Genomic DNA, 13,826 nt, shown 5'->3' with positions numbered 1-13,826 from the left:
GGCAGCCGCGCGCTGGCCGCGCAGCGGACCTGGGCGCGTTTCATCCCCGGCCGCGTGGAGTTCTTTTCCAGCCAGCAGCCCCCCAACGCCGGCCAGCCCCCGCCACCCCTGCCTGTCATCGCGCTGCCGGGTGTGGACGACTCCTATCCTCCCCAGAAAAAGTCCTTCATGATGATCAAGTACATGCACGACCACTACCTGGACAAGTATGAGTGGTTCATGCGCGCCGACGACGATGTCTACATCAAAGGTGACCTCCCTGCGTCGGCTTTCCAGCCTGCCCGCCTCCCCAACTCCTTTCTCTGTAACCGGCCCTAGCCCCTGCGCAGCCCCTCCGCTGCTTCTCTGCCAGCACGTGTTCCCGGCTCCCACAGGCCTTGGCCCGCCCTCCCCACCCCTTGCATCCGCCCATAATTCGTAGCCCGTTCCTCCTCTTCTGCAATCTGGACCCTTGTCACACCTGCCTGGCTTTATTCGCCTTCCTCACTTGCTGTTTTCGGTGCCGCCTCGCTCTTGTCCCTCAGTCTTTACCGTGTGGGAGAGGTTAGAAAAGGGACCGTAGAGCTAAACCAAAGGCCATTCCCACTCTGCCCTCCTCTGAAAGCCCCTGCTGATGGTAGTTTCCCCAATCGGTCCAGAGGGGCGTGGTCTTTGGTGCAGGAAGGGAAGACGGAGGATGCTGGCTACAACCAGTTTGGAGATCCAGTGTTCTTGCTTTGAATCTTGCTCTTTTGTTTAAACTGGATCTAGCGCACTTTTGAAACTGCTCAGATTGAGGAATCATATTCGCTGTCCGGGACCCTTTCCTATGTGTTCCCTTCCCTTTGGCTCAACTCTCCACACACTGGGAGTCCCTGGCCATCCCCAGCGCCCTAGCACGCTGCTCTTTCCAGCCACTACAGTGCAGCACCAAGCCGTTTCCCATCCCCCTGCCACACCTCAATAAAACCCTGAGAGGATGGGCATATTGTAAGGAATTGGTGGTGGGGAAGAAGAGGAAAGCACCCACTGATAAGCCAGACCCCGGGAACAGCAGACTGTACTAGCACACACTAGTACTGGTTTCTTTCCAGTGCATTTTGGTGGCCGCGGTGATAAGCAGAGGCTGGAAGTTCTTCCCAGAACCACAGGCAGCCACAGCAAGAAAAAACTTTTTTGTCAGTTTAAAAGAGGCGCGGTCTTTTTCCCGGAATGTGGGCGGCTCTGGACAGAGAATTTCTAAACTCAGCGGATCAAAGTTCTTTAGGTCAGGGAAGTGAATCTTTCCAGTCCAGCCAGTTGCAGAGATGGGGAGGAATGCAAGGGAAGCAGCAGGGTTGTGCTGAATGAGGTTTCTCTGAGCTTTCCACATTTCCTAGCTTCTTGGTCAAAGGGGGGCAGCCCTTCCTTATTTTATGCCTCTACTCTATCTGAATCAGGAGAAAGCCTTGCTGCTTTCTCCTGATTCAGATAGTACTTTTCACACAATGCAAGAAAAACAAACAAAAAGCCAAACAATAAACCCTAACTGTCACATTTTGGCACAAGGAATTAGTGTAATCATAATAACTAGAGATCTCTTGGGTTTGGATTGGAAGGAGGGGAGTCACTCTAGAGCTGGTTGGAATAAAAAGTACTGATAATTGGATACAAAAATAAAGAATGGTCCCATGACATTTTTAACAGTGATATTTAGGATTGACTCAGAGAAAAAAGCGTCCTCTACTTTAAGTTCCTTGTCTTGGATGTGTCAAAATTTCAAAGGTTTCCTAGCAGAAGTTTGCCACACTTTGCAGAGAATTTATAAAATGCATCAACAGCACCTACTTCTTTCATTTGTTTTAATGCTTTGAAAGATTGTCCTTCAGAACATTAAAATGATGTATTATTTCAATTTCTATTAAGAATGAAATGTATTTTGTATTAAGAACCCAATAATAGCTGAAACTCATTGAGATACAAGGGGCAAGGCATGGGATCAAGATAATGACTGCAGATGCTGTGCTCATCAAAAATGGCAGTAAAGATGCTGACTGGGAGTATGAAGAAGGTGACTCTCTACTTACTCCAGTGTATCACTTAGAATACCAAGTGCTTCTGAACTGTTTTACCTGCAAAATTTTATTTTTAAAAGTTTTTTTCCTGAACTTACAAACTACAAGTGAAACCAATTACACTAATTTTTGGCAAACTTTTTTTTCTAAAAAGGTGCCTTCTCAAATTAAATTTCAAGACAGGTTTGATTCAAACACCCTCCAAAACTGTGTGGGTTTTATATGACTGAAGTTTAATTAATGGCAAAACATCAAACTAAACCAATTATGAGTAAAAAATAATTATTAGGTGTCAACAGTCAGCCAAAACAATGCTAAATACCATTATTTAATATTATTTTATATTCCTGGGAACTTTTCGTTACTTCAAATATACTGAGAAACCTGTCTTTACTTTCCTTGTCATGATTTCACCTTTTACAGAAAATTGGTGATTGTCAGAGCTGTTAAGGTTTTTCAGTGACCTTAAGAAGCTGATATAATTTTAATATGTTTTAATTAATAAATATGAATTAGTGTTTTCAAAATAATAGAATATTGGAAGAGGTTTTTTCTTCTGCTCAATTGTGTAAGACTGAGGAGTTTAAGCACAATGTTTAAAGTTCTGCCCCTTACCTTGTACATTATAAGTGATTATGAAATAAGGAGACATAGTAATTGTTGCCTTTCTTTTTGTAGGTGATAAGTTAGAAGAGTTTCTTAGATCACTAAACAGCAGTAAGCCTCTCTACCTGGGGCAGACTGGCCTGGGGAATATTGAAGAGCTTGGAAAGCTGGGACTGGAGCCTGGGGAGAACTTCTGTATGGGAGGACCTGGCATGATCTTTAGCCGAGAAGTTCTCAGGAGGATGGTGCCACATATTGGTGAATGCCTTAGAGAAATGTACACGACTCACGAGGATGTGGAAGTAGGAAGATGCGTTCGCCGTTTTGGTGGGACTCAGTGTGTCTGGTCTTATGAGGTAAGCCTTGAGCTGTGATGAAAATGTTCACATAGTACATGTATATGCCTTTTTATAATCTAGGGCAGCAATTCTATTCATTGTCTCTGTATCTTTGTATCTACTTGAAAGTGATAGTAGCAGCCCTTTGGGGATACAAGAGTGGGAGATAACTTTCTCATTAGGTGTCAGGGCCTGTCTGAGACTTTGTTATTAGCATGCCCCTTAACTTCAAGCAGTAGCCTATACTTATGGCCACATCTCTGGAACATTCTTATATCCTCCTCTGCTTGATTTATTGGTGCTTATATACACGTGAATCTATTTCTCTTCTCTAACAAGGGTGTAATTTTACTCCTCTCTTCAGCTGTAGCCTTTAGCATTTGGTACTGTGCCTTTTTATTTTATTTTATTTTTGGTTAGGTGTGTAATGGCATCTCTTTGTTTTTAAATGGTTAAAATCTGAAGTTTCTTTGGATATTTTCCAGTGGAAATTTAACTTTTTTTTTTTTTTTTTTTTTTTTTTTGAGACAGAGTCTCGCTCTGTCGCCCAGGCTGGAGTGCAGTGGCGCAATCTCGGCTCACTGCAAGCTCCGCCTCCCGGGTTCACGCCATTCTCCTGCCTCAGCCTCCTGAGTAGCTGGGACTACAGGCGCCCGCCACCGCGCCCGGCTAATTTTTTGTATTTTTAGTAGAAACGGGGTTTCACCGTGGTCTTGATCTCCTGACCTTGTGATCTGCCCGCCTCGGCCTCCCAAAGTGCTGGGATTACAGGCGTGAGCCACCGCGCCCGGCAATTTAACATATTTTTAAAGGTATTAGAAAAGTAAACTAATAGTGTATCACTTACGGTAGATGTATTCACAAAATTCCAATCACTGTATTTCCTTAGGCATATAAAAGGAATGAGTTGTCTGGAAAAAAAAGCAGAAGTTTAAATGGTGTTCAGTAGCTGCTTAGTATTTTTGACAGATTCCCTAAAATTTGTTTATGTCTATTTCTATGCTATTTTCTGAACAGGAACAATTATTTAAATAATCTTAGCTATTTATTTGTTGCCGTGATCATTTTTATGAAATACTTTGAGATTTTTTCCTTCAGAAATTGATTTTGAAATGTAACAACATTTTATTTAAAATACACTTCCTAATAGATAATTTTTATAAAAATTTATTTAACATTAAAATAATGTATTGTCTTTAGTTTGGTTTTCAAGTAGTTGGAATTTAGTATTATTTTAGCTACGGAGTGCACAGCTTTGTAAATTATATCTTAACTCCTTTGTTTATGTTTTCAAATTTTTCATGTCACTTAGTATAGAAGAAACATTTTATGGAAATATGTTCCCTGTGAAGTCACTATATACACAGTTTCATTTGTTTTCCTTGTAAGTGTAGTCTCACTTTAGTTAATTTTGCTTTCTCTTTTATGCTTTGTGGTATTTATACTTTGGGGACATATTTTACACATTACAGAAAGTAAAAATTATTAGTCATTTGAAATAGGCATGAAAATTTAAAATGATTATGTTGCTAATTTATTTTGATAATAAAATGGTAATTTGTAAAAACCATCCTACAACTACCCTTTAGGATAAAAATTTATGTAAAAACATTACAGTTTAGAGACAGGTCATCTAGAATAAACTCAATAAAATATTTCTTCCTTTGTTATAAAACAAAGTAAAAGACAAAAATATTTAATACAGGGAACATATTCAGTTGATTTTGTTTACATACTGTTATTATTTTGCAGATATTTACTTTACATGGATAAGTAAAAACATATTTGTATGGATAAGTAAAAAAATCTCATCTGTAGTTAACAATATAGATGGGAAATTATTGTTTTATATGATACTTTATTACCTTAATATAATATATAAAATTTAAACCAAGATAGTGTTTAAACATTCTTCTTTTCAAGTTCTCATTGATTCTGCTATGAAGGCCTAGTCTTCACCTAGCATTCCATTCCTTCATGTTCAAGAGAGTAAGATATGCACAAAATTGGGAGCTCAAAAATTGATTTAATATTTTATTTATAATATAGGCCTTTGTCCTGGTTAAAGTGAAGAGAAGTTATATTATAGATGTGCACCCTGTCTGTTAGAATAAGTGCAATCTTAGATCCTTTTATTAACTGATGTAAGAGGAAACAAAAGAGATTCCAAGTCTTACAGGCTATAACCTGGTGAATATAACACTTTCAGTACTTTTCGTAATACATTTGAATTTAGACTGACACTTGACCATCACTGACTTATGAATCTGTCTAAAACTAAACTAATCATCTCAACATGTTTCCCTAGCATTAGAAAATGTTTTCTAGATAAGTACTGTTGACTTTATGTTTTTCTAAGCTATTATATAGAATTTACTTTGTTTTGGGATTTCAGTCTTTAAAGGAGCTATATAAACAGTATTAATTTAAAGGATGCATTGATTTAATTCTAATACAAAGTCTCAAAAGTCTTACGTAGAGAAGTGATGGTAAATTTTATTACCAAGAGATATGTGAAAAAGCATTGTTAGCAAAATTAGTAAAGATATATATACAAAGAAATGATATCTAAATTTTAATACTAGAATGTGTTCTGTGTTTCATGAGACACCTAAGTAGGTAACTTGGGGCACAGCTAAACTGGGTATAACATTCACAGATGCCATACTTCACTTTCTAATTTGGATTTTATGTTAGTGGAAATGATGTCCATGTATGATACTGTTCATATTATATAGAAAGATTGGTCTATTCTACTCCAGGTTGGCATTCTCAGTAAAGGTGAGATTTTACATCTGCTCATTAAAAAAGCTATGAAATTGATCATTACTTTTTTCCCATAGTTCTTTTAAAAGCACTATCTGCGATAGAATTTTCGTAAAATTTTAAATTTCCTTTATCTATCCCTTTCACAAATTTTACAATTTTTTTGTTTGTTTGTTTATCCTCCTAATAAAAGTTCTTTCAGGGTTGAGAGTCTTGTTAAGACAGCATGTTCATGATTTTTGAGTTTGAATAGATCAAATGTTCATGATAGAATGTCATCTTTTAAAAATGGTGAACACGCTTGCAGATCTTATAAAAAGAGAATTGTAAGATTATTAAATAAAATATATAATTGTTAGTTTTCCTTGAATATAAGTTATATTCTTTATAAAATCTAGGAATGAAGCTTCCAGTATTATTCTTAACTGCTAAACTGAAATTACTTTCTCTGTGTTTGTATGTACCATTAAAAATATATTGTAAAAGAGAAAGAGAAAGAGAGAGAAAGATGATGGGGGGATTTGAACTGGGGTTTGAGCCACCATTTTAACATTTACTAGTTTAATTGTCTTTCGCAGGTTACTTCTTTAAGTCTTGTGTAATTCAACTGAAAGTAGAGTTTATAAGAGTATTTATCTCATACATTTCAGAAAAGATTAGGTGAAATGATCCATGTAAAGCCCTTAAGGTAGTGTCTGGCACATGGTACATTTTCAATAGATGTTAGTTTTTATTGTTCTAATGTTATAGATATCACATACTGTATTATACAACATGGATTCATATATTTCCCGTAATAATTATTAGTAATGGATGGGTGATTCATTTATATCAAAAAGGTCAAAATAAAAAATGAATTCTCAGAGAGTTAAGCTTTTTTTGGTAAAGAATAAGAAACCAGTATGTTGCAGTATTTTAGAAATATGAGGAATTCAGCATTAGTGAAACTTACTGTGAAATATAGACACCTGTTTTAAAAATGCATTACAAATATTTGTTTCAGTCTTTGCACCTAATATGTATAAGATATATATATAACTGAATTTGAGGATATTGTGTGGAAAATATTACCTAACAAATTATTATTTAATATACATATGTAAAGAATCCCAAACAGATCTACGTAAGGAAAAATATTACTGTATAGATTTCTAAATTAATTGCCAGAACAATGGCCGCCTTTTTTGAGTTTCTCTGGCATCTTCAGTAGGGAAGAAAGTGAATAGTCTCTCATTCTCCAGTCAACTCATGAACACCCAGGGGCTTGTCTCTCAAGGCAGCGGGAACCTCCTCCCGGTGTACCTCAGGTCTTTGAGGTAATGATCTGCAGCTTCCGACCTTTCTCACAATAAGGCCCAGGTGGTCTGAGGAAGTCTGTCTTGCTTGTTGGTCGCTTGCTCTTTTGCTCTGTCTTTTCTGCTCACTTTTTCTATTTCCTTCCGCTTGAGTGATAAATTTCAAATGTATTTTGATATGTACTGCTTTTCATCAGGTTCCTAGTAAATTAATGTGCTCATAAAGGCCAACCTAGGTATCTTAAAAGATCACAGGATGTGCACCCAGACCGCAGTAGATCACAGTTAGGGCTCCAACATGGCCTGACCTGTTCAGAATAAAGAGGCCTTTGGTTGAGGGTGAGCCTTACACAGACTGGTTCTTTGTGTGCCTGTGATCACTGGAGAGTCTAAATTGAGATTCTCCCTTTCCCACCTGGGATTGAGGCATCTTGTTTTAAGGCCATATGGCAGATGTTAATAATCAACAGACTTCATGGGTTATACCTCAAACTTTATAAGCAAAGATTACTAACTGAATGAAGCATGCATGCTCATGAAGAAGTCATTCTATTCTATTCACTCTGCAAGTGTTAGAATTTATTGGCCTCTCCTGTTGGCAAAGATCACACTTTTGGTTGAGCTCTATCTTGGCTACTGCTTTTCTAGAGCTGCAATCTGGCAGTTTGGGAGACTGCATATGGCTCTTAAACATTGTTTGGCACATAGAGTATTTTAAGGTTTTTGTTTTTGTTTTTGTTTTTTGACATCTTTAGCAGAGGCAGGCAATCTACAGTTCCTTTCATGTCCTGTTATTGTCTGTAAGACTCTTCCTGCACGTTTATTTTCCCTTCCTGGCTTATGTAGGCATAAAAGTTTTGATCTTTTGAACTGGACAATCCATATATTGCAAGTTTCATGATAATATTCTCTAGAAAATGAAGTGATTTTCCAGTGATACTGAGAGGTATATTTTAAATATTTTAATTTATGGAAGAGTTAATATGTTATAAATTTGGCCATTAAAATTGTATTATTATATAACATAGTTACATTTTATTATAGATATGTTTTTAGTAAATAACAAAAATATTCTCACTGTTAAAAATTATTTATACATCCATGTTCATTTTATGTATTAGCAGAACTGAAAGTTTTGTTTTTTGATTTTGTTTTTAACATGATCACTTATATTCAAATCATAAAATAATTTTAATTCTGATGGTTATTCTTCTCCCTTTGAAGGAGTTTTGCATTTCTTCTAAGAGTCAGCTTAAGAATAGTTTGTATTTATCATTTTAATGTTTGCACTAAAATAGAGCCAAAGAAGATATCAGTTTCATTCAATTAAATGTTATTTCAAAGACAACAGAGTTCTATGTTGGTAAAAATATTTCTCTGTAGTTTTAAAAATGATTTCGTAAGACTAACTAGATTTTTATTAGACTTCTTAAAGTGATAATTTTACACTAGAATGTTTTATGTTCAATCTTAGTTCCTTAAAGTCTGTAAACACCCTAGGAAATTACATTATTTCACAAAAGGATATATTCTGGCAGTGTTTTCCTGAGCTGGTAAGTAGTATCAGAAGGCTGTACCATAAGAAACTGAACTATCAATAAGTTCTTAATTACAAATTTTTAAGGTTAAAATATCTGTGTTATTCTTACAGGGCTGCTGCACATCCTTCTTAGCTTCCTATTCCATATACATTTCACTCTTTTTTTTTTTTTGACACGGAGTTTCACTCTTGTCGTCTAGGCTGGAATGCAATGGTACGATCTTGGCTCACTGCAACCTCCCCTGCCCAGGTTCAAGTGATTCTCCTGCCTCAGCCTCCCGAGTAGCTGGTATTACAGACATGCACCACCACGCCCAGCTAACTTTATATTTTTTTAGTAGAGATGGGGTTTCTCCATGTTGGTCAGGCTTGCCTTGAACTCCCGACCTCAGGTGATCTGCCTACCTTGGACTCCCAAAGTGATGGGATTACAGGCATGAGCCACTGCGCCCGGCCAAATTTCCCTCTTTTCTAATGTTGATTTTACTCAATCATGAACATGTTTATGTCCCCAAAGTATATTCATATATATGAAAAATATAAAGCAGGGATTTTTATTTTAAAATCAGTCTTTCAAAATCTTTTCTTGGTCTGATTCAGTCACAATTTAGTTTTTAACTTTACTAAAAGCAGTAAGCTTCTCACACCTACTCTTCCCACTCCCATCCCACTTGTCAGATGAAATCATCATGCATTGATTTTGTAGAACTTCTTTTCTTCCACACTGTTTTCTTCATTATACAAAATAAAATTGCATTCTGAGTTGATGGAAAAGCATGATATGGCAAGCATTGTAGGCTTAGATAGTTCATTTTTATCACTAACTGATGTCTTATCACCTAAATTGTGACAATTTATGCTTTCCAAGAAGATGATTTCCTACAATTATGAAAAATGTTAAGTTTGGAAGATGTCTGCAGGCAATTTGAAGTAAGCTCTATAATAACAAAAATACTCATATTAATTTAAAAACTTTGAATATTCTTTCTCTTTAATTGATCACAAACATTCTAACGTCCTGAAATAATTCCAGGTCAGTTTCCTACTTTCCCTTTCTTTGTCTTGGTCTCCAAAAAGCTATGTTTTGGGAAACATTTATTTTAGTCTCTTTTCTATCTAGTGAATGATGCTGAAATTACAGAGAAATATATTCTATTATATAAATATATTACATTTAAGTTTTATTATAGCATGTTATTTTTGCGCAAAGATATAGCTGTTAATCAGGCATTTCAGTTAAAAAATTCATTGAAATTAGAAACAAAATCAGCTTACTGCGTTACATGAGTAATTATTTGATATTATTGAACCACAAGAAAACCTACGTAAACTGAAAAATTGAGGAGTTGCAGTTCTTCACATTTCTAATGTTCTCTTAAATACTGTCCTAACCATTAAACAACATTCTAGTTGAGGCTTAACTACATATAAATCAGTTTGAGTCATGATATGTGTTTAAAGATACTCTATCTTGGAAACTATATAACAAGTTTCTAAAGTAACTGAATCAAAATAACATGTTTTTTAAAAATAAGTAGGCACAATTTTGGAAGTAACAGATGAACGAAATGCATTTATTAATTTTTTGAGATTTAAAAAGTTTTACTCAACCTTTATAATTTTGAAAGCTATGCTCATCATTCTTCACAGTCAGTGGTATCTGAACATCTGATTATCTCTTTCAATTTCATTAATTTTTATTGCAAAGCTATTTATTTATTTGTAGAGTTTCTGTGTCTCAAAAAGTGGTGATTTAAAGAAATATACATATTAATATAAATATTGTATAGTAAAATAAAAATAAAATGTGAAGAAATAAGAGAAAAGTGTGCAGAAAATTTGATAAAACTATAAAGATACATGTTGAGTTCCTGTTTTCCTGGCATGAAAGAGAACTCTAACTTCTTTTGATACTGAGACCTGAGAAATCTCCCCCGGAGAACAGAAGGAAGTTGTGAGGGATGTAGCAGATCACATCCTTAGCACCACTTCTATAAGTAGAGTAGCATGGTTTAATTTGGATGTTCCTTAATAATTCCCTCAATAGAAGCCAGGGCTACAGCTCAAAAGGGCAAATCTACAAAAGAAATTCAACTTAGAGACAATGCAGTTATGGTCGTAGTGTACTATTATTTGGTTCCTTGCTTGATTTTATTGTAAAATTTAGAATACTCTTCAAAGAGCCCTTCAAGGCTGTTATGTCTCACTTAAATGTTTTATATTAGGTTGTCCAACAGGAAGTCTGAGATATGCATATTCTCTGGTGAGAACCCAGAGTGTGGCTATTGTGTTGTTGATTAACGGCAGATCTATAGTTGTGCTTTGCTAATCAAGAGGAGGGTAGATATTAAATATACCAACCACAGATGGAGGAAACCAACTAGCTAAGGACAGGATGCCCCCTAAACTGAGCACAGAAGAGGTTCAGAAAATTCCAAACAGCTTGGCTTAGAAATGTGGTCACCTAGCTACTGAGATGATTCTTTAAAAGGTCTGTTTTTATAATAATAATTTAATTTTAAGGTAAAATTTTCATGTAAAAATTAAAATATGGAAAAATAGGCATTTTAATTAAAACAGTATATTTTAATCTGATATCCTATTATACAGAAATAAATGTTATACGAAGTAAGGATATTTAATATACATGAGTATCTCATAAAATATGAAAAAATATGGTGTTAAAATAAATTGAAAATGTTCTGCCTTAGACTTCAGTCATTTCACATCTTATATAGCTAAATGATTTTGTTTGCTCAAATGTATTTATTAAGCAGTTTTTATCAGCAGTAAACAACACACATGCCTTCCTTGTCTTCATGGTGTGCACGGGGAGGAGGAGTCAGGCTTCCTACTGATTTCTTGGTTTCAAATCTGATATAGAGTTGGGTTTCTCGTCTCTGACATCCTTCTAAATTGTTTTTTTTTTCCATTATAATTCATGAAATATCTCTAGTTGGGTCCAACTTTGGTACCTCTCTCAGAGCTAGGACCAGATTATTCTTATTTGAGTTTTCTTAAGTAAGCCTCTTCTTTTATTTGTATATTTATCCCTTGAAGAGGAGAAAAATAAAGACATTTTTAGTAATTTTCTTGTATATTAATATATTTTATGCCTGTTGAATCACACAAATAACTAGGATTTTGTATTTTAAGTCTAGCACTAGATTACCTGGCTTCTTATGCTAGTTTTGCCATTCACTAGCTGTGTGGCCTTACACAAGTTATTTAACCTCTCTGTGCCTTAGTTTCCTCATCTATCTACAATGGGTCAGCCCTCATATCTGAGGTGCATTGTTTCTAAGACCCCCATGGATACTAAAATCCATGGATGCTAAAGTTCCTTACATAAAATGGTGTAGAACAATAGGCCTTCTATATCTTTGGATGTGGGTTCCACATCCAAAGATATAGAGAGCCTGTTGTAATAACAGTACTTACTCCCTAGAGCTGTTATGAAGATTAAATGAGTCAATGCAAATAGCAGCATTCAGAGTAATGTCTCACAGTGTTAAGCATGTAAGACAATGGCTACAACTACTAGCTATTTTTGCAGAAGCAGAAAGGCATAAAATAGTGCCAACTTTACAGAGCTGTTGTGAGGCATAAAAAGGTCAGTGCATTAGAAGCCCTTAGAATAATGCTTGCCACACAATAAAGTCTGCATAAAGGTTAATTGTTATTAATATTTTCCAGCTTATAATGTTTATATTATTTGTTCCTCTCATGGGAGTGGGATAATGTTGATTGTATAGGGTTTCATTGCTATTTCTTTTTGTATGGTGGGCTTTGCTGTAATAGGGAAGGTGTTCATTCAGGGTGGTTCCTGACAGCACAATAGAATTTTCAGTGGACTTTGAAAACTTCTGATGCTGGACTCCCCCACCCCCTTCATCCATTATGTCAAAATCTCTTACAGGTGAGACCTGCAGCATGGATAGTGTTTAAAACTTCTCAGGTGACTCTAATTTGGCTTCAGGGTTTAGACGACTGTGTAAATTTGTTTTATTAATTTTCCATATTCAAATGTCTAGTCTATTTTAAAACTATTTGTTAAAAATTAGTTTTGCTTTGTTTTCCTTTGGGGAATCACAGGCTAGTAATGAACACTTCTGCACTTCCGTTCTTGTCTGGCCTGTTACTGAACTAATCATTGGACTTTAAGACAGTGGCTACAAAGCCATCACTCACAACTGTATGTTTTCTCATGATCTGATTTTCATGGTTCATATATTAATTACCCTTTTCTTAAAAAATATCCAAGGTTGATTTTAAAACATTCTCATAAAGATATATTTTACCTGTCCAAAGCTTAAGGTTTAGTATTGTGTTTATTTATTACATCTCAGTAATAGTAAGAGAGTTCTTATAATATAGGTGGAACGTCTACATTGGCTTGATTGCTTTAACATTGACTTCAATAATTTGATCTCTGATGGAAAAAGGTATCAGAATGACATATGTGATTAAATAGTAACTTTTTAGTTTTTTTAAAAGCTTAAATGGGTAATTTTGATTCTATTCCATCACTCTCAACAAATAGTTTCGAGCCCACTGCTAGAGGTGACTGCTATGATGGAGAAAAGTACAGGATACACAGGAATGTAGGGAAGAAATGCCTGAGGAGAACAGGAAAATGCTTCCTCCAAACTGGAAGTAACACATAGGGGCAATGCCAGGTGAGTGGGGATGCATGGGCAGGCAAAGACCTTAAGAATTTATTCTGCTAATATATTTTTTAGAAGGTAAAATCATGATTCTTGTGAAAATATACACATCAAAGGTCTTATTTATTTCATCAATTAATAAAGAAATAATACGTTACCAACTGTTCAGAGAATAACTCAAAGATAGTTACACATATCAGTATTAGAGAATGCTGGGATAAATGTACAAATAGATGCAAAGGTAGGAAAACTGTTAATATTTGTAAGGTGTTGTCAACTAATCAATTGCATTTCAGTGGACATAGTTGGTGTATTAGTCTTTTCTCACACTGCTGATAGAGAGATACCTGAGACTGGGTAAATTATAAAGAAAAAGAGGTTTAATGGACTTACAGTTCCATGTGGCTGGGGAGGCCTCACAGTCATGGCGGAAGGTGAAAGGTACATCTTACATAGCAGCAGACATGACGGAGAATGAGAACCAAGTGAAAGAGGTTTTCCAGCCGGGCGTGGTGGCTCACGCCTGTAATCCCAGCACTTTGGGAGGCCGAGGCGGGCGGATCACAAGGTCAGGAGATCGA

The 13,826-nt window shown here is 35.8% G+C and overlaps 1 protein-coding gene across 2 annotated transcripts in view; it reads left to right on the top strand.

The window, feature by feature from the left end:
• Positions 1-6: 6 nt before the first annotated feature.
• CHSY3 (chondroitin sulfate synthase 3) overlaps positions 7-13,826 on the top strand; it is a 280,808-nt gene continuing 266,988 nt past the window's right edge. Inside the window, exons 1-2 of one of the 2 annotated variants that reach the window (XM_011981186.1) lie at positions 7-250; positions 2,712-2,995. In XM_011981186.1, the coding sequence (XP_011836576.1) occupies positions 169-250; positions 2,712-2,995 (366 nt within the window). In that variant the 5' untranslated portion in view covers positions 7-168. Of the gene's footprint in view, positions 251-2,711; positions 2,996-13,826 lie in introns of those variants that run through there. The other variant, XM_011981187.1, reaches the window with a different exon arrangement.

Source organism: Mandrillus leucophaeus, unplaced genomic scaffold, assembly GCF_000951045.1.
Source record: "Mandrillus leucophaeus isolate KB7577 unplaced genomic scaffold, Mleu.le_1.0 Scaffold221, whole genome shotgun sequence".
Lineage (NCBI taxonomy): Eukaryota > Metazoa > Chordata > Mammalia > Primates > Cercopithecidae > Mandrillus > Mandrillus leucophaeus.
Note: the sequence above shows the minus strand (reverse complement) of the source record. Positions and strands in the feature narration are given on the sequence as shown.